Source organism: Melanerpes formicivorus, unplaced genomic scaffold (assembly GCF_026170545.1).
Source record: "Melanerpes formicivorus ecotype bairdi unplaced genomic scaffold, bMelFor1.0.p_v2 SCAF_15, whole genome shotgun sequence".
In the NCBI taxonomy this organism is placed as follows: domain Eukaryota; kingdom Metazoa; phylum Chordata; class Aves; order Piciformes; family Picidae; genus Melanerpes; species Melanerpes formicivorus.
Window position 1 is genome coordinate 15,453,384 of NW_027142367.1, and position 27,036 is coordinate 15,480,419.

At 44.9% G+C, this 27,036-nt stretch overlaps 1 protein-coding gene across 1 annotated transcript in view; it reads left to right on the forward strand.

Annotated features, from left to right (window-relative positions):
* CCDC102B (coiled-coil domain containing 102B) overlaps nucleotides 1-4,847 on the forward strand; it is a 152,579-nt gene extending 147,732 nt beyond the window's left edge. The window contains exon 6 of the mRNA XM_068147755.1: nucleotides 2,786-4,847. Coding sequence (XP_068003856.1) covers nucleotides 2,786-2,875 — 90 coding nt within the window. The 3' untranslated portion in view covers nucleotides 2,876-4,847. The remainder of the gene's footprint in view (nucleotides 1-2,785) is intronic.
* Nucleotides 4,848-27,036: the final 22,189 nt, after the last annotated feature.

The following is a 27,036-nucleotide window of genomic DNA, read 5'->3' on the forward strand; positions in this document are numbered from 1 at the left end:
TTCCTTTTCATTTTAATTTAATTTTTCATTTCATTTAAGTTTGGGGGGGACAAAAATCCACACTTTACATTAATACATACTGTGCACTTGCACTGAAAACAAAACAAAGGCTAATTTTAGCAGCAACCAAGAATTTCAACATACTCTGCAGAGAAATGCAGGCACAAACTATATTAATTGAGCTCTAAATGAGTGGTGCTAAACAATGAAAGCAAGGAAAGGCACAGTGAAGCAGGAAATGCACCATATGTTATTGTATACCTGGGCACAATAGGGACACCATCCTAATGGCTTTCTTAATGTTCCTGGTGTACCAGATATTGGTGGACATATGGTATGCTGCCTTTTTTTATATGCCTGATTTTCTTAGCTGACTTTGAAAACATTTTCCATTTGTCTGCTGTCAGGAGGGAAAAAAAAAAAAAGGGGGGGGGGGCTTTAAAATGAATTTGCTCATTTAGGCAGCAGTCAAAACTTGGGCATTTTGTTTTCCTTATTCATTTACATTAACTTTAAAAAAATTCTTTATTGGTTGTTTTTTTTAGGAGCAGTTGCATACTACTTTTATTATAGGAATTTCCACAATTTTAATCCCTGCCTGGCAACAATTTGGAACACAGTTGTGTAATCCTTCCCCGTGGAGAGGAGTTTTGACTCAGTCAGCACTGGCCAAACAGACACCTAAAGCAGCATCAGCAGCTGCAGAGCTGACCAAGCTTTGCATGACCAAGGTGGGGAGCACTTAGGCTGCTTCCCTGCCTGCCCCCAAGAAATCTCATCATTCTCCATCTGGAGCAGACATTTTCCCACATTACTTGGATCCTAGTGCCCTTCTATCACATCTGAAGGAAACAACAGGATAATAACAGGCGTAGGTACAGGTTAGGGACTGCCCTCCTGGAAAGCAGCACCACAAAGAAAGACCTTGGAGTCCTAGTGGACAGTGAGTTCTCTATGGGACAGCAATGTGCACTTGTGGCCAAGGGGAGCAATGGTATCCTGAGGAGCATCAAGAAAAGTGTGTCCAGCAGGTCTAGGGAAGTTCTTCTCCCCCTTCTACCCTGGTGAGACCGCATCTGGAATACTGTGTCCAGTTTTGGGGTCCCCAATTCAAGAGAGATAGAGATCTGCTGGAAATAGTCCAACAGGGACCCATGAGGATGAGTAGGAGACTTGAGCATCTCCCCTAATATGACAGACTGAGAGCCCTGGGACTGTTTAGGTTGGAGACGAGAAGGCTGAGAGGGCATCTGGTCAATGTCCATAAATATCTGAGGGGTGGGTGTCAAGTGGAGGGTGCCAAGCTGTTTTCGGTGGTGCACAATGGTAGGACAAGGAACAACAGATGCAAGCTTGAATGTAGAAGATTTCACCTCAACATGAGGAGAAACTTCTTTACAGTGGGGGTGACAGAGCACTGGAACAGAATGTCCAGCGAAGTTGTGGACTCTTATTCTCTGGACACATTCAAAACCCACCTGGATGCATTCCTGTGTGGACTACCCTGGGTGATGCCACTTTGGTAGGGGGGTTGGACTTGATGATCTCTGGAGGTCCCTTCCAACCTCTAATGTATTGTGATACTGTAATTCTTGCCCTATCCCTTCCCAGATGCCAGCTGTTGCCAAGGTTGGCTGGTGCAGTTGTGTGTTAATTGTAAGCTTTATGATGATCTCTCCCGACTGATATCACAGTATCACAGTATAACTTAGGTTGGAAAGGACCTCGAGGATCATTGAGTCCAACCTATCAACACAGACCCCATGACTAGACCATGGCACCAAGTGCCACGTCCAATCTCCTCTTGAACGCCTCCAGGGATGGTGACTCCACCACCTCCCTGGGCAGCACATTCCAATGACGAATGACTCGCTCAGTGAAGAACTTCCTCCTCACCTCGAGTCTAAACCTCCCCTGGCGCAGCTTGAGACTGTGTCCCCTTGTTCTGGTGCTGGTTGCCTGGGAGAAGAGACCAACCCCTTCCCAGCTACAACCACCTTTCAGGTAGTTGTAGAGGACAATGAGGTCACCCCTGAGCCTCCTCTTCTCCAGGCTAAACAATCCCAGCTCCCTCAGCCTCTCCTCATAGGGCTTGTGTTCAAGGCCTCTCCCCAGCCTTGTTGCCCTTCTCTGGACACGTTCAAGTGTTTCGATGTCCTTCTTAAACTGAGGGGCCCAGAACTGGACACAGGACTCAAGGTGCAGCCTAACCCAAGCAGAGTCCAGGGGCACAATGACTTCCCTGCTCCTGCTGGCCACACTATTCCTAATGCAGGCCAGGATGCCATATTAATGTGACATGAAGACATAATGCTCTACTAGTGGCTAGAAATTCTGTCAAACAAGGGGTTTGAGATATCTTTGATCTTTGTTCAATATTCCCCACTTTACCTTCCTCCAGTCAAAAGACTCAGGAGTTATATGTGAGTATTTTAGATGTATGTTGGGTAGCAGTTCAGAAGCATCAGTCGATAAGTAATGGCTCCTAGTTATTCGAGTGAAACAAGTGTAACCTGCTTCTCACTGTGAAAAACAATTCCACATAATTGCTCTGAAATCCTACTCTTTTTTTTTTTTCTTTATTATTGGAAAAAAAAAATGCAATGGCTAGTCTAAAATTAAAACCACTGAAAGATTTTCTCATCAAATTTCTACTGTCTCCTCCTGAAACTTCTCTTTTTTAGGGGAAGAAATTTGGCCCACACTCATTTTAAACTTAAAGTGGTCTTTTTATTTTCTGCTCAGTGTCATGGTCACATTTTTTTCTTTAACAATTTCATTTCAGAGTAAAGAGACAGAAGAAAGTGAACTCAGGACATGGGACCAGACAAAGGTGTTTGTATGCTGTTGGAGATTCTACCAAGACAATGAGTGAAGATGCTGGAGATTATCGAACAACCCTGAAGCAACGAGGCCAACAGGAAAGAGAAGGGACAAAGAACATAGACCCTTCATACAGACTTAGAGAGAAAAATGCATGCCAGACACATGGGAGCATCATAGAGCCAGAGAATCATAGAATCATTAAGGTTGGAAAAGATCATCAAATCCAACCCTAACCCAACTACCATGACCAATAAACTAGATCCTGAAACATCTACAGCTTCTTGAACACCTCCAGGGATGGTAACTCCACCACCTCTCTGGGCAGCCTGTTCCAGCACCTCACCACTCTTGCAGCAAAGAAATTTTTGCTAATGTCCAATCTGAACCTTCTCTTAACTTCTTTCATCATTCACCTTGGAGCATACAAAAAGAACACCATTATTTTCACAGCTGATAACTGTGTTTGTGAAGAGAGTGGGTACATAGTTATTTAAAATTCTCTTAGCTTCAAGTACAGGTTGACTAAATGCCTTAACAGAAAGCACTCAACATTATCAATCACATTTTGTTCAGGAATTCCCTGAGCTGCAACTGGTTGGAGGCTGCACAACTTCTCATATCCCTCCCTGGGCACTGGGTTTGGGCTGGAAATGTGATGCCTTCTTGTATTCTGACGTAAGGCTGACCCTAATTCCAACCTCTCAGGACCAAGGGCTACATGATGAGGGGATGCTGCCTTTCTGTGTTGTCAGTAGCTGGCACACAGGTTTCCCAATGATATACAGAAAGCCTGGAGACAATTTGCTTTTTTAAATGGAGTTTAAACATTTAAAACTTACAGGAACTGACACAATGAGATTTATAACAGCTACTCTTTTTTTTTGTTATTTGTTGTTGCTGCTGTTGTTTTAATTCAAACATTTTCCTTCTCTCAGCTTTTTGATTCAAAGTTTTCTATTAAACAAAAGAAGCCTGGCCGTGTTTCAAGCATTGCCAAGGGACAGCCTGGCTTTCTCTAAAACTCTACCTGCTTTGCTTATTGCCAGCATCTTCTGGACACCCCAGCGTGCACCACAGCTGGACTGCAAATGGCACTGTGCTCAGCAGAAACAGAAAGTGCAGAATTATTGATTTTCAAACTCTGTCACAGCCAAATGTGCACTGCAAAATACAGCAATGCCACATGACAGCTTACTGATAAAAGCTTCTATGGTTTACATAAGCTTTAGAGGCAAGCCCTTTCTTTTTATTCTTCCTGCCAAGCTATTAGAACTATGGCTCTTTTAAAAAATAAAGCCCTGGGGTTTCAGCAATTGTGCAAAAGCTCCTTAAGCTCCAAGGACTCGTTTCATCCCGCAGGAATATCTGTGGCTAAAAACCAAATTGAATGGTTTTATGAGTAATTCAGGAAACCTAGATTCTGTCTTTTTTCCTCTGTGTCTCCAAATATCTGAAGCATAAATTTGTAGAGTTGGAAAGGGACCTTAAAGGTCATCTAATTCCAACCCCCCTGCCATGAGCAGGGACACCTCCCACTAGCCCAGGTTGCTCAAGGTCTCATCCGACCTGGCCTTCAACACCTCCAGGGAGGGGACATCCACAGCACTCTTCCAGTGTCTCACCACTCTCACTGAAAAGAATATTTTCCTAATCTCCAGGCAAAACCCACCCTCCCCAAGCTTCCACCCATTCCCTCTCCTCCTAATAACATTTATTTTAAACATAATTTGTAATTGGTGATGAAGAACGTTTCTGTGCTAACAGCTTGGTAGTGTAACATAGATATTGATGAAAATAAAACTAGAAGCTGGTCCTTGGTGCCCTGCCTTGCTCTACAAATCTTTACTATCCATTTACTGTATTATGGTAGGCAGCTGGTGTGGTGTCCCTGGCTAGTCCAAAGGTTATGGTGGGCAATAAAATTATAATTGGGTGATGCAATCCCAGGCACAAATCCAGGCTGGGCAGTGAGTGGCTGGAAAGCAGCCCTGAGGAGAGAGACTTGGGGGTGCTGGTGGACAAAAAGCTCAACATGAGCTCTCAGTGTGCACTTGCAGCCCGCAAAGCCAATCAGATCCTGGGCTGCATCAGAAGTGTGGCCAGCAGGTCGAGGGAGGTGATCCTCCCCCTCTACTCAGCTCTGGTGAGACCCCACCTGGAGTACTGCCTCCAGTTCTGGAGCCCCTATTACAGGAGGGATGTGGAGGTGCTGGAAGGTGTCCAGAGAAGGGCCACAAGGATGATCAGAGGGCTGGAGCACCTCTCCTATGAGGACAGACTGAAGGAGTTGGGGCTGTTCAGTCTGGAGAAGAGAAGGCTCCGAGGTGACCTAATTGTGGCCTTCCAGTATCTGAAGGGGACCTACAGGAAGGCTGGGGAAGGACTTCTCAGGATCCCAGGTAGTGATAGGACTAGGGGGAATGGAATGAAGCTGGAGGTGGGGAGATTCAGGCTAGATGTGAGGAGGAGGTTCTTCAGCATGAGAGTGGTGAAACCCTGGAATGGGTTGTCCAGGGAGGTGGTCGAGGCCCTGTCCCTGGGGGTGTTTAAGCCCAGGCTGGACGAGGCTCTGGCCAGCCTGATGTAGTGTGGGGTGTCCCTGCCCATGGCAGGGGAGTTGGAACTAGATGATCCTTGTGGTCCCTTCCAACCCTGACTGATACTATGTTATTATGATACCTCCAGGGACGGTGACTCCACCACCTCCCTGGGCAGCACATTCCAATGACAAATGACTCTCTCGGTGAAGAACTTTCTCCTCACCTTGAGCCTAAACCTTCCCTGCCACCGCTCGAAACTGTGTCCTCTTGTTCTGGTGCTGGTTGCTTGAGAAAAGACACCAAACCCATCCTGGCTGCAACCACCCTTCAGGTAGCTTTAGAGGGCATTGAGGTCTCCCCTGAGCCTCCTCTTCTCCAGGCTAAACAATCCCAGCTCCCTCAGCCTCTCCTCATAGGGCTTGTGTTCAAGGCCTCTCCCCAGCCTCGTTTCCCTTCTCTCAATGTCCTTCCTAAACTGAGGGGCCCAGAACTGGAAACAGTACTCAAGGTGTGGCCTAACCAGTGCAGAGTACAGGGGCACAATGACTTCCCTGCTCCTGCTGGCCACACTATTCCTAATGCAGGCCAGGATGCCATTGGCTTTCTTGGGCACCTGGGCACACTGCTGGCTCATGTTTAGGTGGCTGTCAGTCAGCACCCCCAGGTCCCTTTCTGATCCATGGGGCTATTTCTGGAAAGGCAGTTACCTCATTTTTTTTCTTCTCCACTTTGAAGTCCTTTTCCCAGGTTTTCTGCCAAGCAAAGAAATTAACTTCTCACAATCCTTCTTTTTTAATGCTGTATGAAATAGCAGAGGCATCTGGATAGTTCATCTACCCAAAACTAACATATAAACATCTCAAGGTTGCATAGCACCTGGTTATCAAATACAGACAAAACAAAAGAAGAAGAACAAAGTTAAAAGTTTGGGCTTTTTTTTTCCACCTGAATTCTCTCTTTCAGTGCTAAGCAATGTTATTTTTAATAACCATTGTAAATGTGAACTCTCTTCCTCTTACTCCTCTTCATCACTCTGCCTTTGATCTTTTTTCTCAGCTGGCTATCATTTAAATAGAGAACTTGAATTTTTCTGGGCTTCTTGCTTCTCACTGTTCTTCTGCTTTTGCCTGGCTTGTAGAAAACCCCAAGTCTGCAATCTCTGCAAATATTAATATATTGATTTTAACATATTTTTTTAATTCTGCAAAGAATTGCTGTGTTGCACAGCTAAGTTAAGAAAAATGCTGTGTGTAACAAAATCCTATCTTCAGTGAAAGTTAACTCATGGTATCTCCTTTATGATCAGCATTGGCATATGCGAGAGTCCAACAAAGAACTATGAGGATGATGAAGGGGCTTGAACATCCCTCCTATGAAGAAAGACTGAGAGCCCTGGGGCTGTCTAGTCTGGAGAAGAGAAGGCTGAGAGGAGATCTGATCAATGTCTTTAAATATCTGAGGGGTGGGTGTCAAGATGAAGGTGGCAGCCTCTTTGTGGTGGGGCCCAGGGACAGGATAAAGAGCAGTGGATACGAGCTGGAACATAGGAAGTTTCACCTCAACACAAGGAGCCCCTTTGTGGTGAGGGTGGGAAAGCAAAGCCAAGATTCTGCCTTGCCTTGGATACCACAATGCAACATGGGTGAGCAGGGAACAGCTCAGAGGAACTGGGGCTCCTGTAGCTCACCCAGCAATTACCTGACAGTAGAGCTGAGGGCTCAGGGAAAAAATGAACTCCATGAGTGGGATGACTGCTGGATGCCTTGCATATTTAAAACTTGTTGTAAAATACACGTGGTTGAAAAATATAACCAGAATGGATGACTCTGACTGCTCTGAAGCTCTTTATCTTAGTCTGCAAATGCTGCCCACAAAGCTGAAAACATAATTAAGGAGACCCCACTGTCATAGTCCTTTTAAGTCAAAAATCACCCTAGAACTTTCAGGAAAACAACAACAAAAAAACACCCCACCAAAGAGAATTGGATGTTACACTAACAAAAGGAAAATCATAATAAAGGTATATTTTAGTTATGATTTTTTTTTCCCCTCCCATTCTCTCAATTATTCCTCTATTGCATATTGGAAATCACCAGCTTTGTGCATGAGTCCTCCCAACCATCTCAGTAAAATAAGGTTTAATTCTTCAACACAGTGTTCGAGCTGGCACTGGAGTGCACACAGGAGATAGAGAAGTCAAATAAAATATTAAGGTTGTTTTTTTGTTTGGTTGATGGTTGGGGTTGTTTTTCTAGAGATTTGATTATTTTCTGTATCTGTATTGTATTATTAGATATACTTCTGCAGACTAATGAGTTGCGCAGAAAAGGTTTATGTGTGAGGGCACAGATGGACTGACGCTCAGCAGGCATTTGGTCCTCTAATCTGTGATGGCATAAAAACGTTGCTGCAGAGTGAATGGGAAATACTCAGTGAAGCAGTGCAGAAGACAAACCCTCTCCCTCTGCTCTGGCCTGGTGAGGCTGCACCTGGAGTATTGTGTCCAGTTCTGGCCTCCCCAGTTTTCAAGAGGAACTGGAGAGAGGGAGGGCCACAGAGGTGATGAGGAAACTGGAGCATCTCTCTTACAAGGAGAGGCTGAGAGACCTGGGGGTCTTTAGCCTGGAAAAGAGCATACAAACCTCTAAGGGGTAGAGGTGATGAGGATGGGGCTGGGCTCTTTTCAGCAGTAGCCAGTGATAAAAAAAGGGCTAATATTGCCAACTAGAACACAGGAGGTTTTGCTAGAACTTAAGGAAAAACTTCTTTGCTTTGAGGGTGCTGAAGCACTGCAACAGACTGCTCAGAGAGGTTGTGGCATCTCCTCCTCTGGAGACCCTCAAAACCTGCTTGGACACGTTCTCATGTGACCTGTTCTAGGAAAATCTGCATTAGCAGTGGAGTTGAAGTAGATGATCTTCACAGGTCCCTTCCAACTCCTACTATTCTGTGATTCTGTGATTTTGGATTTAAAGTAAACTGCCTCCATGCTTTCAATTGTAAGTATTCAAATAACTGCTTTAGAAAAAAACACATTTAAGAAACAAATCTATTTTAGAATAAAATAAATGCCAATAAATACAATAAATCATGTAAGTGACTGTAAAAATAATCATGTATGTGACTATAAAATTCATCATGTAAATGATTATGTGTAGCTCACTTCCACCTGATGTGATTTTTCTTCATGGCATTAGGAATTACATTATTAAAATGTTAGAAAAAACATGAAGACTATTTATTACATAAATAAAGGGGAAATAAGAAGGGGAGAGGGAGAAAATAGAGAGGGAGAGAGAGAAGAGAGAGAGAGAAGGAAAGGAATTATATTACCACACCCCTCATTCCCCCCCCCCCAAGACAGTTAAAGTCTGTGGAGGAAAGGTGCTGCAGGAGATGTTGGGTCTGTAGAGAAATGGTGCTGAGGCTTTTTCTGGAGAAGAGCTGTGGTCCTCTGGGGAGATGTTGGGTTGGTACAGGAATGGTGCTGAGGCTCCTCTGGGCAGCCTGGGTCTGTAGAGAAAGGGTGCTGGGGCTTTGGCTGGAGAAGAGCTGTGGCCCTCTGGGCAGCCTCTTTTCTCCAGAGCAGCATTGTCCTGGCTTTCCCTTCTCAGCGGCATGGTCCATCTCCTGTGTTTTCCTTCATCTCCGTTTTTCTCCTCTGTTTCTCTCTCCTGTTTCTCTCTACAACCCAGTAGTTGCTCCAGTCTTTTATACAGTTTTTAGTCCTTAGGTATGTATTCCCTCAGGAATTCCAGGGGCAGGAAATAATCCTTAGGTTGTTTCCCCGGAAATCTTTCTGTGTATTGCTGTGTGTTTGGGCAAGATTTTGGATGGAGAGGGGGGGAATCTCCATCTCCCCCATCTCCATTCAGACAATCCCCCCACATTCCTTACACAGCAGGAAACAGGTGGTAAAAACCATTGTGTCACCCTGCCCAGGGTACTTGATGGGTGGAGATTATCTTGCCCTGAAGGCATGAATGGCTGGGTCATTGTTGTAGGCCAGCTGTTATCTTTGCACCTTCCAAGAGTCCTTAGTGGCTCTGCCTAATACATATTGTCTGGGCAAACAGCAAGTGATTTTATCTTTGTTGAGTACACCAAGAGAGACAAACCTATTAGTATCTCACACAGCTATCAAGACTTTGCATGCTGCAATTCAATGGCAAGAAGTAGGTTTGAAATTCTTAAATGGAGTATTCAGAGAGGATAAAAATCAGAAAGGCAGGGTTAAAAAAATCAACTCCTACCTAAGGTGGTTACATCTACATAGCCTGGTTTCTAAACAGGGGCACTGGGGAGGGTGTAAGGGTCATATGAAAAGGACTAACTAAAGACTACTGCCACTGTGATGTGAAAAAAAAGGCTTTTACTCCTAGAGGTATCTGTCTTTTGAAGTGGATCCTGAAGGGGAAAAAAAATGCTGGATTTTTCTTTAGAGTTAATACACAGCATAACTCAAAGTCCTCTTTAATTGCCATTTCTTCAGGCTTGACTTCCCATAGCAAAACATTTCACCCATAGGAAAAGATGCATTGGGCTGCTAAAGATTTAGCCATTTCCTTTAGAGGCTGCCCTTTGTAAGAGACAGGGAATGAAAAGCCTAATTATTTTGTGTAATTTACTTATTTTTTTGTTCCTGTGGTGGGTATCCCCCAACTAATTTGGAGAAAACTACTGCACTGCCCAATGCAGTGTACAGGGGCAGAATGACCTCCAAAGTGCACGTTAAGGTGTCTGTCCTGGCGTCTATCATTCAAGGAAAACATGTGAGAGTCCTACTTTTCTTCCTCAAGTCATAAGGATGTAAAGAAAAGTCACAAATATTGCCAAACTTGGTTCAGTTTGGGATGGAAGTAAATGAAGCTTTATTTACAAAGCAAACTGCAATCTAGAAATATGAAATGCAATGAATATGTACAAAATACACAAAATATGTTCTCTCTCTAGATATATATTTACAATTTAAAAACAACACAGAAACTCCTCAAATCCCCCTGGATGGATCCAGGGGATCCATTCACCTCCTCCCCCACTCTCTCCCTCCTTCCCATTACCTCACACAGTAGTGAAAACAGAGATACTCCAGCAAAGCCACAAGAAGAGAGAAAGAGAGACAGAGAGAAGTTGCAAGGAGAAGTGACAGAAGAGGAGAGAGGGAAAGAACTGTTTATGTCTCTTCTCTATATGCCCATTAGCAATCCAATGAAATATATAGACCACATCAGGAACAGTGTGGCCAGCAGGAGCAGGGAGGTCATCCTGCCCCTGTATGCTGCACTGGTTAGGCCACACCTTGAGTACTGTGTCTAGGTCTGGGCTCCTCAGTTTAGGAAGGAGGTTGACTTGCTGGAACGAGTCCAGAGAAGGGCAACAAAGTTGGTGAGGGGCTTGGAACACAAGCCCTATGAGGAGAGGCTGAGGGAGCTGGGGCTGCTTAGCCTGGAGAGGAGACTCAGGGGTGACCTTATTGCTCTCTACAACTACCTGAAGGGAGGTTGTAGACAGTTGGATGTTGGTCTCTCCTCCCAGGCAGCCTGCACCAGAACAAGAGGACACAGTCTCAGGCTGCACCAGGGGAGGTTTAGGCTGGATGTTAAGAAGAAGTTCTACACAGAGAGAGTGATTGCCCATTGGAATGGGCTGCCTGGGGAGGTGGTGGAGTCACCATCATTGGAGATGTTCAGGAGGAGACTTGATGGGGTGTTTGGTGCCATGGTTTAGTTATTTATTTGGGTTGGATTGGCTGATAGGTTGGACACAATAATCTTGAAGGTTTCTTCCAACCTGGTCTATTCCATTCTTTTCTTTTCTTTTCTTTTCTTTTCTTTTCTTTTCTTTTCTTTTCTTTTCTTTTCTTTTCTTTTCTTTTCTTTTCTTTTCTTTTCTTTTCTTTTCTTTTCTTTTCTTTTCTTTTCTTTTCTTTTCTTTTCTTTTCTTTTCTTTTCTTTTCTTTTCTTTTCTTTTCTTTTCTTTTCTTTTCTTTTCACATCCAATGGTAATTTATTTTACTTTCAGTCTTTGCAGTCAGGATCTAGGCTAAAGTTCCTCCTTCAAACTGTAACAATTCCAAACCAATTTCTGGACCATAGGAACTAGACTCTACAGCTCAAAAAGTAGTCTGGGGTGGGTTTTTTTGCTTAAATATTTTTATTTTCACAGGTCAATTTTCTGCAGCACTCTTGAATGGGTAGATTTTCTTGACTGGGTCAAGAGTAAACTTACCCTACAGTATTTTTGAAATTAAAGATTCTTCTCAAAGTTAGTTTCTAATTAAGCCTTGCTGCAGTAAGCATCTAGGCTATTAGTTTAAGCATATCAAACTACTGCAGTGCATCGATTTGGAGGCTGTATGATGTTATGTGTAATCTGATCATACATTATGAGAGCGCCTGTGCATTTAGCCAAAACAAAACAGATGAAGTCTTGGAGTTCTAGTAGGAAAATACTTCACTAATCATTAATTAATGCACTTCTTACTCAAGCCAGGGAAAGTGCAACATAAAAAGGGAAAGATTTGTGCTCAGGAGAAAATTATCTGGCAGATACCTGTGGAGAAGGACCTGGGAGTCCTGGTGGATAAAAAGCTATCCATGGGACAGCAATGTGGCTTTGTCGTCAAGAAGGCCAATGGGATCCTGGGGTACATTAAGAAAAGTGTGTCCAGCAGATGGATGGAGGTTCTCCTCCCACTCTGCTCTGCCCTAGTAAGACCTCACCTGGAATATCGTGTCCAGTTCTGAGTTCCCCAGTTCAAGAGGGTCAGGGATCTGCTAGAGTGAGTTCAGCAGAGGGCTACAAGGATGATTATGGGACTGGAGCACTGCTTTATGAGGAGAGGCTGAGAGACCTGGGGCTGGTTAGTCTGGAGAGGACTGAGAGGGGATTTAATAAATGTTTATAAATATCTGAGGGCTGGGAGTCAAAAGGGAAGGGACAGACTCTGCTCTATTGCACCCTGTGACAGGACAAGCAGCAATGGATAGAAACACAGCAAGTCCCACCACAACATGAGGAGGAACTTCTTTACTGTGAGGGTCACAGAGCACTGGAACAGGCTGCCCAGAGAGTTTGTGGAGTCTCCTTCTCCGGAGATTTTCAATCCCTGTCTGGATGTGTTCCTGTGTGACCTGTGCTGGATTCTATGGTCCTGCTCTGGCAGGGGGGGTTGGATTGTAATATTTCCAAAGGTCCCTTCCAACCCCTAACACCCTCTAATCCTGTGATTTATTTATTTTTTTTGCTTAATGAGAGTAACACAGCGTGTGGTTCACTGCTTGTTTTGCTTTCTTGAGATGGAATTTTCATATTCTCTGTCCTAAACTTTAAGATTAAGGACTATTACTGACTTTAACCTTCTCACTGAAAATTAGTCTTGTAATATATTTAAGTTAAAAAGCAAGAAAGTGGTGCTTCATGCAAGTACAGATCATAAGAAAGTGATGTGGGAATGCAATCTTCTGATGCACATCAAAGGCATAATAATTAAGAAAGAGTACAAGCAAGAGAGAATAATCTGTTAACTCATGAATCACAGCACTGGAACACATCAGGACAGAATAATAACCTCTTTTTTTGCATGAATAAGAATGAAGTCCTTGCTAGAGAGTCAAACATATTTGAGATGCAATGAAGGGCTCACCTCCAGAAACCAGTGGGCACCATGAAGTCCTAGAGATTATACAATTAAGTCACTGATATCAGAAGGTTTGATGAACTGCATAAGCTTGGGTGAACGCATCTGAACTTAAATGTAGAGAAAGATCTATACCTATTGTGTTCACAAAGCTGCTGTCAGCCTCTGTTCTTACTCATGGAATGCTTCCATCAATGAGAAACATGGCATAAAGTCTTTAGAACAGCAGCACCTGGATGTTTGTGAGAAGAACATAACCTAAACAATGATGTTTTTTGAATTTGTTACACATTTATCTTTAGATCTGACATCAGGCAGCAAACCAGAGTTAAATTACTATGCATGTATGGTTGCAAAGTTCTGCAATTACATTTGGTAAAGATATAAAAGTATAAGGAAATAAAAAGAACTGCTCAAAACTATAAGGGCATGAATAGAATAGAATAGAATAGAATAGAATAGAATAGAATAGAATAGAATAGAATAGAATAGAATAGACCAGACCAGGTTGGAAGAGACTTTCAAGATCATCACGTCCAGCCTATCATCCAACACCACCTAATCAACTAACCCATGCAACCAAGCACCCTGTCAAGTCTCCTGCTGAACACCTCCAGTCATGGCGATTCCACCACCTCCTTGGGCAGCCCATTCCAGTGGGCAATCACTCTCTCTGTGTAAAACTTCCTCCTGACCTCCAGCCTGAACCTCCCCTCGTGCAGCCTGAGACTGTGTCCTCTTGTTCTGGTGCTGGCTGCCTGGGAGGAGAGACCATCATCCGCCTGTCTACAACCTCCCTTCAGGTAGTTGTAGAGAGCAATAAGGTCACCCCTGAGCCTCCTCCAGGCTAAGCAACCCCAGCTCCCTCAGCCTCTCCTCATAGGGCTTGTGTTCCAAGCCCCTCACCAGCTTTGTTCCCCTTCTCTGGACTCGTTCCAGCAAGCCAACCATCTTCCTAAACTGAGGGGCCCAAAACTGGACACAGGACTCGAGGTGTGGCCTAACCAGTGCAGTGTACAGGGGCAGAATGACCTCCAAAGTGCAGGTTAAGGTGTCTGTCCTGGCATCTATCATTCAAGGAAAACGTGAGAGTCCTACTTTTCTTCCTCAAGTCATAGGGATGTGAAGAAAAGTCACAAAAGTGGGGAAAAAAATTACAAAATATGACCAAATGATGAAGGGAGGAGAGAAAAGAGGCAGGAAAATAAAAATGGGTAATTCATGTAAAAACAGAAGAGTGTAAGAAGAAGACAGATTTCACCCAAAGTATAGAATCATTGAATGGTTTGTGATGGAAGGGTCCTCCAAAGGTCATCTAGTTCAATCCCCTCTGCAGTCAGCAGGGACATCCTCAACTAGATCAGGTTGCTCAGAGCCCTGTCAAGCTTGACTTTGAACATCTTCAGGTATGGGACTCCAACAACCTCCCTGGATAACCTGTGGCAGTGTTCCATGCTAAAGAACTCATTCCTGACATCCAATCTAAATCTCCTCTTCTCTAATTTTAAACCATTGCCCCTTGTCCTATCTCTACAGGCATCTGGAAACAGTCCCTCTCTAAACTTCTTGTAGCCCCCTTCAGGTACTGGAAGACTGCTATTAGGTCTCACTGGAGCCTTCTTTTCTCCAGCCTGAACTACCCCAGCTCCCTCAGCCTATCCTCATAGGAAGGAGAGGTGTTCCAGCCCCCTATTCATTTTCATGACTCTCCTCTGGACCAGCTCCTTCAGGTCCATGTTCTTCTTACATTGAGGGCTCTAGAGGTGGACACAGTACTCGAGATCTCAGCAGAGTAGACTGGCAGAATCCCCTCTCTCCGTCTGCTGGCCACACTGCTTTTGATGCATTCCCGGCTGCCACTGTCCTTGTGGGCTGCAAGCTTACACTGTTGGCTCATGTCCAGCAGCCTCAGCAGTGCAGAGTACAAGGGACACGATCACTTCCCTACTCCTGCTGGGAATGGGAGCAAAGTCCCTGCCCTTTCTTGTGAGGTCTTGGTACATTACAAGGTGAATGATGTAATGATTTCATTAAATTTAAAAATTATTTCAGCTGAAATGTAAGTGTTGTATATTAGATGGTGTTAGAAGAGTGGGCTGCAAGCTTTGTGTGTGAGTTTAGCCTGATGTATTAGGAGTGACAGGATGTGATCGAATGACTGTAGCACTCCCTCAGCCCAGCTGCATGCAGTAACAGTGTGTTCCTGCAGCAATAATGGAATGTAAGCATCCATCACGCTGCTCCTTGATGCTTGCTCTCTAAGGTATTTAAGAAATATTGTATCTGAATTTGCAGAAATAATGTTAATAGTAAATTATATCCAAGTCAGAGGGAAAGGACCAGTTAACTAAATGGGGTCTGTGACTACAGCCTCTGAAATCCTGCACCCTTCGGGATATAAGAAGCATATTGTTTTCCTGGGTGGATAGACTGCATGAAAAAGTCCTCTGAGATGTTTGAAATGGTCCTGAATCTCCCATGAGGATTAATCATCAGATGCAGCAAACATTTGGCTCTGCCAGCTCAGCCTGCAGCTGTTGACACCAAGTCAAACAGCACTGCCACAAGCTGTGGTACCAACCCCCTGTGCCCTGGCTGTGGGGTGAGCTCTGCGGAAATCCTGCTGCTTCACAGAGGCACAGGAGGCTTGCTGCCTTTCGCAGGGGGAATGGACTTCAGAGGCCTTTCTTGGTTGTTAAAGAGGAAAAGGATAGTGACCTGTATGTGTTTCTGTGCCCCTGAAATAACCACCAGATTCTAACTTCACACCACTCCCAGTCTTATTGTCAAACGTTGTCATATAATTCAGATACGTTTTTAATTGACTAGAAATATCAGAGGTCTGAATCCTGCCCTTCAAACTACAATGTAGGGCTGACTATAGGAAAGAGTTGGGGCTGTTCAGTGTGGAGAAGAGAAGGCTCCGAGGTGACCTAATTGTGGCCTTCCAGTATCTGAAGGGGGGCTACAGGAAGGCTGGGGAAGGACTTCTCAGGATCTCAGGGAGTGATAGGACTAGGGGGAATGGAATGAAGCTGGAGGTGGGGAGATTCAGGCTAGATGTGAGGAGTAGGTTCTTCACCATGAGAGTGGTGAAGCCCTGGAATGGGTTGTCCAGGGAGGTGGTCGAGGCCCAATCCCTGGAGGTGTTTAAGCCCAGGCTGGATGAGGCTCTGTCCAGCCTGATCTAGTGTGAGGTGTCCCTGCCCATGGCAGGGGGGTTGGAACTAGATGATCCTTGTGGTCCCTTCCAACCCTGAATGAAACTATGAAACTATGAAACTATAATGTTTTTATCTTGATTTTAGCTTCCATATCTTAATTTCACAGGTATAAAGTGCCATCAGTTCTCTCTTGCCCAAGGACAAATTGCCGTTTTATTTCTTAGACAACAGTAAGGAAATTAATCTCTACATGGGAACAACAGCTAACGGCTGGTGCTCTCTGAGAGTTGCTCATCATGTGCTTATTAATTGAAATGTTCTGCATTTTATCAGCAAAACAGGAGCTGGGCCTCAGCTATCCACAAAACGGGTGACAACCATCAGCACCAGGCCATGAGCTGTATTCTCAGTATGATCTTTTCTCAGGATGCCCTTCTATTCCTCCCACCCCCCCACAAAATAACTTCATTTCTAAACTCACATTTTTTAGTGAAATAGAATTCCCCTTTTCTGGCCAAATCTGGTAATTATTCACATCATCTTCACTTTAAATGAGGAATTAGTCTTTTGTTGTTGTTGTTGTTTGGGGTTATTTGGTTGGTTGGTTTTTGCCACTGTGCTTCTTTCTTTATTGACAAATGGGAGTTTAGCACAATGGAATAAATCAGATCACCAGGAAGGCTGGGGAAGGACTTCTCAGGATCTCAGGTAGTGATAGGACTAGGGGGAATGGAATGAAGCTGGAGGTGGGGAGATTCAGGCTGGATGTGAGGAGGAGGTTCTTCCCCATGAGAGTGGTGAAACCCTGGAATGGGTTGTCCGGGGAGGTGGTCGAGGCCCCGTCCCTGGAGGTGTTTAAGCCCAGGCTGGATGAGGCTCTGTCCAGCCTGACCTAGTGTGGGGTGTCCCTGCCCATGGCAGGGGGGCTGGAACTAGATGATCCTTGTGGTCCCTTCCAACCCTGAATGATACTATGATGCTATATAACATTTAAAGCTCCATTGATACAAATAAACATCCTTCCAGCTTTTTTTACTCTAGTGTCACTGCTCAATTCAAAATCAAAATGTATTTTCACACTTGTATTCCTTCAAAAATTATCCTTTTCATCCAGCACTCTTCCTCCTTCTGTAATAAAATGCATTCATTCTAGATGTTAGAGAAGTGCTACCACAGGCTTTGGGTGTGGCCATCAAGCCAGTTCTTTATCCACTGAATTGTACATCCATCCAGTGGAAAAAAAAATGGGTTGACAGCCACACCCAAAGAGTGGCTGCCAATGGGTCCACGTCCAAGTGGAGGCCAGTGACAAGTGGAGTCCCTCAGGGATCAGTACTGGGACCAGTCTTGTTTAACATCTTTGTTGATGACATGGACAGTGGCATTGAGTGAACCATGAGGTTTGCTGACAGCACCAAGCTGTGTGGTGCAGCAGACAGGCTGGAGGGAAGGGAGGCCATGCAGAGGGACCTTGACAGGCTGGAGAGCTGGGCCCATGACAGCCTGTCGTAGTTTGGGCTGGGTGCCGTCTGCTACAGGGCTGCTTCCTGTGTCCAGAAGTCCAGCCCAGTGGGTGGACACAGGAAATTAGGTTATTTCCTACCATGATCCCTTGCACCACTATAAGTTTCGCGGCGGGGTCTGGCACTTCCTCTTTTCTTCCTCCTCCGTCAGCCGGTAACATGGGGGAGAGATCTCCTGGCTTTGGGCCTGGCTAGGCCCAAGGCCACAGGGGGATGGGCAGTCTCAGATCTGGCCAGCTGAGACTAGCCTAGCAATGGGAGGGGGAAGAGGGAGCCCTGGGGGTCTCGGGTGTACCCCCAGGTAGGGATGGGTTTCTCTGGGTCTGTTTTGGGTTCTTTTCTCTCGTCACTGTATCTCTAGTTCTCTGCACGCACTCACTGTTCTATTTAAACTTTCCATCACTTTTGCAATCTGTTTGTCTGAGTCATTATTTTTTGCGTGTGGTGGGGAGGGGGTCTGCCCCAACCCACTACATTTTGGCGCACCAACGTGGGGCTGGCTGTTGTGCCCACTCTGCAGATCGATTGCAAAGGATGGAGAGTTTAAATTCAGTTCTGGGCGTCGGTTTGGGTTTGGCAGTTGGGGGCTCAAGTGATGTTGCCGGGGCGACCGTGTAAGCTCTTGTGGATTGTGGGGGGATGACTGGTGCGCTGCCGGTGGCGCGGACCCTCTGCTATTTCAGGCAGGGGTGGTGCTCGACCATCGGCATCGGGGTACCGCTTGAGAACGCGGAACCTGCCCCTCCTCCGCGGCGGGCAGTGAAGTGGGGGAGGGGCAGCGGCGAGCAGATCAGAGTCAGGTCCGTTCTCGCTGCGGGGATAGAGCCAGCCGCTGCGAGCGGGCGAGCCAGCTCCCGAAGCCCCGGGGGGCCGACGGGGACTCCAGCTGGAAAGCCGTTTTCAAGGGCTCTGAGAACGCGCGCATGGCTTTCGCTGGAGAAGCCGTTTGAGTGTCCGAGGGGTGGAGATGATTTTGATTCTGCGCCGCGGCGGCAGAGGTGGGCGGAGCCCTGCTGCGGGCGAGCGGCGGCGGCGGACCCGGCCGTACGCTCGGGCTGCGGCGGGCCCGGCCCTAGTCTCTTCCCCGACTTTTTCGGACGAGTTCCGAAACTGGCGCCGAGCACCTGGCTCCACCTCCCTTCTTCTCAGTGAGCTGTGGTGCAGCCCCTCCCTTTCCAAGGGGGGGGTGTGCAGCCGGATGCTGTCTTGCCTTGGTACTGGTACGCCTAGTGGGGGGGCAGAGTACCTCGGACGAGCATCCGTGTGGTTTTGGACCGCAGTTGGAAGCGGTTGGTTGCGGCACCCTGGATGGATTGAAAAAGGCAGTCGTGGGTTGGATTGTTTCGACTGGCCTGCCCCAGGGGTGGAGAATATGCCGCCGAGTGACCATGGGTGAAAAGTAGAGGCTTGGCTGAGAAGTCGTGAGGCTGTTCCAGGTGACCAGGATGCCCAACGGATCCATGGAGAACTTGCACCGCAGGAGAATGAGTTCTGCATCGCCGGGAGGTTCCATTGGATGAAGGAAGAAGAACTGGAATGAACAGACACTAGAGCCTGACTGAGAGACTGTTTGAGTGGACGCCCAGATGAAGACGTGGACTTCGCCGGACATGTCATCAGTTTTCTGATTTGATGATGTGTTTGGGTGCAGGCATCATGGTTTGAAATAAAGGGGTGGCTCCTGTCATAGTTTGGGCTGGGTGCCGTCTGCTACAGGGCTGCTTCCTGTGTCCAGAAGTCCAGCCCAGTGGGTGGACACAGGAAATTAGGTTATTTCCTACCATGATCCCTTGCACCACTATAAGTTTCGCGGCGGGGTCTGGCACTTCCTCTTTTCTTCCTCCTCCGTCAGCCGGTAACATGGGGGAGAGATCTCCTGGCTTTGGGCCTGGCTAGGCCCAAGGCCACAGGGGGATGGGCAGTCTCAGATCTGGCCAGCTGAGACTAGCCTAGCAATGGGAGGGGGAAGAGGGAGCCCTGGGGGTCTCGGGTGTACCCCCAGGTAGGGATGGGTTTCTCTGGGTCTGTTTTGGGTTCTTTTCTCTCGTCACTGTATCTCTAGTTCTCTGCACGCACTCACTGTTCTATTTAAACTTTCCATCACTTTTGCAATCTGTTTGTCTGAGTCATTATTTTTTGCGCGTGGTGGGGAGGGGGTCTGCCCCAACCCATTACACAGCCTCATGAGGTTCAACAAGATCAAGTGCGAGGTCCTACATCTGGGTCAGGGCAATCCCAGGCACAGACATAGGCTGGTCAGTGACTGGCTTGAGAGCAGCCCTGAAGAAAAGGACCTGGGGGTGCTGGTGGATGAGAAGCTCAACATGAGCTACCAGTGTGCACTTGCAGCCCAGAAAGCCAATTGTTCAGTCTGGAGAAGAGAAGGCTCTGAGGAGACCTTATTGTGGCCTTCCAGAAAGCTGGTGAGGAGCTTTTTAGTGAGCCCTGGAAGAGGCTGCCCAAAGAGGTTGTGGAGTCTCCTTCTCTGGACACATTCAAAATCTGCCTGGATGCATTCCTGTGTGGACTACCCTGGGTGGTCCTGCTTTGGCAGGGAAGTTGGACCTGATGATCTCTGGAGGTCCCTTCCAACCTCTAATATATTGTGATAGTCATCTTTCTATATTCTTGCTCATGGGTAAGTCTCACACAAGTTGTGCACAATCCCCACATGGGCTCTGCTGCTCAGCTCAAACATGCTTGTGTCATCCAGCATGAGGACAGGCAGGTAGGTAGCACCAACCAGCAATGCAACAGCAACAAGGATCTGAAGTCACCTCCTGGGGTCTGCTGAGCCCTGCCCAGTCTGGGAGAAGTGATTTTGGGGGCATTTCAGTAAAGTAAATGGAAAAGGCTGCCCAGGGAGGTCGTGGAGGTTCCTTCTCTGGAGACATTCAAGACCTATCTGGATGCATTTCTGTGTGACCTAGCAGAGCTGATCCTGCTTTTGGCAGGGGGGATTGACTCAATGATCCCTGGAGGTCCCTTCACCTCTAACATTCTGTGATTCTGTGATAACTAGACTGTATCTGGGGTTTCTTGCAACAGGATTCCTGCGCATTATCAGTCCTGCTTTGAGTCCAGTTATAAGCTCCTTCTTCTCTGTATTTAGCATTTTTTTACAGCAGGCCTACTTTGTGTCTTGTTTACAGATTGACACAGCAGGAGTAAATTCTCCTCTAGAAAAAAAGAAATATTAATAGCAGTCTCAACTCAGCATTAAAAGCCTATTTTAACCTTTGGAACCAGTGAGAATTCAGGGAATGGAATGAGTCAGGGATGCAGAAAGTAGACATTACCATAAATCACGCAGAGCAGAGGTCTAATAGAGTGAGTGAGAATGTATCTCAAGATCCAATCAATACCAGAAAAGTAGCCACATAACACATTTATTCTTTTGACTCAATACTATGTAGTGAAAGTTTTGAATTGACTTTAAATTATTCCTTGTGGAAATAACAGCTTATTAGTCAGATTTGTACCTTAATTAACATGCACAGAAAGTGCAAATGATCATTGAGGAAACTTCCTTATTTTTCTATATTTCCATTCACAGCCAATAGAGTTACCAAATCTACATCTTGTAAAACTTAATAACTTGGACCCAGCTAGCATATAAAAAAATAGAATAAAATCTATGGCCTATCAGGCTTTGGAACACAACCAAGAAAGCACAAAGAACTGCAGTGTAAGGGAAATATTGCTTACTTTTGAGAAAATACGGGTGGCTAAGCAAAACTCCATTCTTTTTTTTTTTCTAAACACCAATCCAGAGAGGCACTTCAAGGCACAGCCATGATCCCAACCCTAAATCATCACCTGTGATTCCCTCAAAATCCAAGGAAAGAGAAAAGAAGGATTTTTGTTCTAAATTCACAGCCAATCCAAAAAACCACTGCAGAGAATCAGTCCGGAGAAGCGAAGGCGCTGAGCAAACCTTATTGTAGCCTTCTGGTACCTGAAGGGGGCTACAAGAAAGCTAGGGTGGGACATTTAGTGTGTCAGATATTGATAGGACTGGGGGGAATGAATCTAAGCTACAGGAGGGGAGATTCAGACTGGATGTTAGCAAGAAATTCTTCCCCATGAGGGTGATGAGACACTGGAACAGGTTGCCCAGGGAGGTGGTGGAAGCCTCATCCATGGAGGTTTTTAAGGCCAGGCTGGATGTGGCTCTGGGCAACTTGATTTAGTGTGAAGTGTCCATGGCAGAGGGGTTGGAACTAGATGATCCTTGAGGTCCCTTCCAGCCTTGGCAATTCTATGACTCTAATATATTTTTTTCCTTCCAGCTTTCTTTAGACTTAATTTAGTCCTTATTGCGGTATTACAATACTTGAAAGTTTCCATGTGTAAGTAGTCCTAATATTCAATATATTAAGGTCAGTGCTTGCAGTGTGTTGTAAAACCTTTTCCTATTTCAATCCAGATTTTAGTTTTGTTGTTGTTGTAGGACCACTTTTCATCACTAAAATGATAATACTGTTTCAGAGCTGGTTGTGTGTGATGGACAACCTCAGGAAAACCTTTCAGTCTGAGCCCCAGACAGTAGTGATCATTAGTTCTTTCTGCTGTTGTCTACATGAAACACTGCAGAAGTCTGATATCATCAAGGTCCGGTTGGATATTCAGTCAAGTTTTGGGTTTTGTCAGCTGATGCACTGTCAAATTGGCAGTGGGAAAAGCGAAGGGGAAATATTTTCTCCTCTGAACTGAAGTTCATTTGGGAGGACTGATTTGTCATATGCTGACTCCTTCTCAGCCTTCTCAGTAGCTATGAAATACTCTGTCATTGGACGTGAATTCACTGAATTATCCATAAAGTTACACATAAAAACCTGAATATTTGGCTTTACTTTCTCTTAGCATTAAAAAAATCCCTTCTACTTCTCTGCTTTCATGATGAAAATTATAAATTTCTTATTTATAGGACAATTCAATCTCATATATATCATAGCAGCTGTCTTTAAAAGGAGGCCTTCAGCAACTTGGTCTAGTTGCCAAGCCAGTCTAGTGTAAGGTGTCCCTGACCACGCCAGGGGAGTTGGAAGTAGATGATATTTACTATCCCTTCCAAAGTAAATCATTCTATGAATCTATGAATTCATTAAATGAGTGACTTAATTTACAGACTGACCAGGCTACAAATATTAACATGCCCTAGGATTTTCAGTCGCGTTTCAGGCAAATCACATCTGATTGGAACCTTGTCTTTGACAGCCCCTCCTCTAGAAAATCTGACAAACTAGCTGAGAACAGAAGTGTATCTCAGCAGCATTTTGAGGCCAATGTTATCATCTTCTTAAGGGAAAGGGAGCCTGCAAACCTACTTTCCTGAGCACAGGACTTCTACATTTTCAAGCATGGCTTCTAGCCTGAAGATAGTTTGGTGCAGGTTTGGGTAGCCTGTAGTGTGTTTATTGCAGCCACATGGTGAGGATGCAGCTTTGGTGTCCCGCACAGCATTTTTGTGGCTATATACTCATTCAGTGGCTCTTAAATAGTCAAAGAGTAACATCTCCCTAAATATGACAGAGCAGGGGACCACTTGCACAGGGGCATTGAGTCCAAATGGTTTGGCATCACTTAGAGACAGGTGCTTACAATCACATTCCTTCACTGCTGCTGCATTTGGTCTTCCCAGGGCTGGGACCAGAGCAACACCTGGGAGCACTCTAGGCATCCCCTTGGCCAAGCCTTCACTGGGACCTTCCTGAAAACACAAAACTATGGCAGTGCCAGCAATTCTGAACTGTTATCAGTTTTATATAATGGTAAACCCATAAATCAGGGAGAAGGACAGGTTTATATCCTTTTCACCTTCTATTAAAGCTCGGAGTTCCTCTGGTAGGAAATCAGTCTCTCCAGAGCAAAAGAGCTGATCCTGGATTGATTTCTGAAATACTCTCCAGATTCTAGACTTTAAGAGGAGATGGAAAATTGATTTGTGTTTCACATGCTACATTCATTTGTGGAACATATCTTCAGCTGCAGTAATCTAGTTTTTCTCCATTACAGTAATGTGTATGAAGTCTGATTTACATTAGGCTTTTGTACTATAATTCTCTTTTACCTCCCAAGACCATAGGGGACATATTGATATTCCTTCCCTGCTTTTGGCATGAATATATGAGAATGCTTGAAACTTGCTTCTCAAGTCAGAACTTAATGCTTCCCCCTCTGCCCCCTGTATGACCTCTTCCATGAATATCCCAGCGAAGAGGGATTGCATTTTCAAGGCAGGAAACAGGAGGCATTGCACTATATCCACTGTCTCTGCTACATGAATTAAATATGATTAAACTGATGGCAAAGCTTCACTGTTGAAATGATCATTCCTAAGAGAAATAGAATAATGAGAGTTCCTTTTCACAGGCATTCAAGTTTACATGCAGGGAACACCTTGCAGACTACATGAGGCCAACTACAAATACTACAACATTTGTAGTACATGTCAGCTCGCTATTTGATTTAACACCTTATAGGCTGCATAAGGCCAACATTTGTAGTACATGTCAGTCACTATTTGATTTAACACCTTATAGGCTGCATAAGGCCAACATTTGTAGTACATGTCAGCTCACTATTTGATTTAACTTTCCCTGGTAAGCATCATCTTAGTGTTTCTTAGAGAGATTCTTTTACATATTGCTAATTGTAACCTTGAAGCTATTAAAATTATCAAATCACTTTCATTTATAACCCTGACCCTTCTCATGTGCTGTGCCACGTGCTCCTCATTCTTGTTGTGATTATATAGAAATATGACATTTATTTTGGTTAAGCCAAATAAGATGAAAAATCTGGCTTCACCAGTTCTAAAAGTCAATGAACAATGAAACAGAAGGAGAGATGAAAATTAGTCCTTGCTCAGTGGCAGGAGGATATGAATTCACATCTACCTGAAAGGGGCCTACAAGAAAGCTGGGCAAGGAATTTTTACAAGGGCTTGTAGTGGTAAGACAAAGAGGGAATGGGTTGAAACTTGAGGAGGGCAGATTTGGTCTGGAGATTAGGAAGAAATTCTTGACAGTGAGAGTGGGGAGACAGTGGAACAGGCTGTCCAGGGAGATCATGGATGTCCACTCCCTAGAGATTCTCAAGGCCTGCTTGGATGAGGCCTTGAGCAACTTATCTAGTGGAAGGTGTCCCTGCCCATGGCAGGTGGGTTGGAATTAGATGTTCTTTAAGATCTCTTCCAAACCAACACATTCTATGACTCTATCAATCTATGAGTATGGATTCCCATTTACAACAATTGACTTTGTGCAGCATGAAACCTGAGTATCAAAATGATGACATATTGCCTCTTAAAAATGAATGAGATCCTGCACATAATTCTCCTAGGATTTTCACATCCTTTATTGACATAAACAACCAGGAACAACATCCACCCTGCTGCCTCTATTTGGATGGGTTTAAAAATGCAAATGAAGTGCAGAGTCTGGTATTATTTTTTTCCTAGCATGCAATAAACACCTCCTTGAGAAGTACCATTTTTAGAAAGCCTCATTGTTTTGTTCCTTTCCATCACAGAACAAAGGAGCTAAGATTGCGCTGTTGTGTGTTGCCTCCTGAAAATACTGCACACATGTTATTCCTCTTGAAATCTTAAGATGCTGAGACAGAGACTCCAAGCCAGCTTGCATTATCTATTTTTAGTAAAGAGATGTTATTGCTTGAGCTTTTGAAAACTCTCTTGAGATTTCCTGTCTGCAACTAGTGGGGGAAAAAATGCAAAAATCAACAAAGAAAAGAACTGTTTCAATCTGCTAGCAAAACAAAGGGCTGGTCTTTGGGAAAGCTGCTGTCTAACCACGTGGATTCACATTAAGAGGTACACAAATAAAGTGATGCATAGGCACATTGGAATCTATATACATTTACTTCTTGATATTCAGGATGTTTGTCTTTTCTATAGGCATTGTGAAGTATAACAAAATAGATCCCGTCTGATTGCTTTCCCTGATTAGAAACCAAGCAGCCCCAAGCCAAGCTACAGGCAAGTTATGAACATTTTCAGCCCTTCTACAAACTTCAAGAATGATTTTTTTTAAATGGTGAATTTTCTGGATCTGTGCAATTGTTGGTGCAATCTTCGTTAAATATCATTTCACCTGCTCTCTTCCTTCTTCCATGGGTGCTGCGTCAAGGGAAATGTGTTCTCTTGGATCCAGACACCTTGAACACGCAGTATCCATTTACCTATTGCATAAACTTTGTATCTTTTCTGTGAATGAATATCATGAGTTAGGGCTATGTGAAACCTAAAAGGAGAATTTCCTAACTGAAGTCCTCTGAATCATCTTCTAGCAAGATGCCACTGCCCTACTAGGTGTTTAATGTTAGTCTGAACTCCGTTCTATGTTACACACAATACCTACTACCTACTCAGAGTAGTAAAAATCCACATCCTTTTTTCTTTGTTGTTTTTTTTCAGGAAGCAAGGGAATTCATAGAGTCAATAAGATTGGAAAAGACCTCAAAGATCACCAAGTCCAACCTGTCACCCAAGACTACTAAACCATGGCACTGAGTGCCACGTCCAATCCCCTCTTGAACACTTGCAGGGACGGTGACTCCATCATCTGGAGGAAACCATCATAACAGATGGACATCAAGGAAACTGTGGAAGTCTGTGCTTTGTAAGAGTGTGCAGTCTATGTTTTTGCTACAGCTGCTCAGCTGATAGTGCATGGTGAGAGGCAGTACATTGCTGTAAGTTTCTTGAGCTATTAAGAAAGGCAAAGAAATTGCCACTTTCACATTTCCAGTGTGTCACCTGCTTTTTAGTTTTCTGCCTACTCCTGTCTACTTGTTACTGCTTCTTAGCCAAAGGAATGAGTGGTCATCATGAGCACTTCACATCTGTGGGACAGGAAGGTACATCTCCAACCTGTCACATTTAACTACTCAGGCCAGTAACATTAGCCTCCCTTGCAACAGTCTTTACCCTTGCCTTAGACTTCCCAGCTAATAATTAGAATAGAATAAACCAAACCAGGTTGGAAGAGACCTTCAAGATCATCGTGTCCAACCCATCAACCAATCCAACCCACCCAAACAGCTAACCCATGGCACCAAGCACCCCAGCAAGTCTCCTTCTGAACACCTTCAATGACGGCGACTCCACCACCTCCCCGGGCAAACCATTCCATAGCACAATCACTCTCTCTGTATAGAACTTCTTCCTAACATCCAACCTGAACCTCCCCTGGTGCAGCCTGAGACTGTGTCCTCTGGTTCTGGTACTGACTGCCTGGGAGAAGAGACCATCATCCGCCTGTCTACAACCTCCCTTCAGGTAGTTGTAGAGAGTGATAAGGTCACCCCTGAGTCTCCTC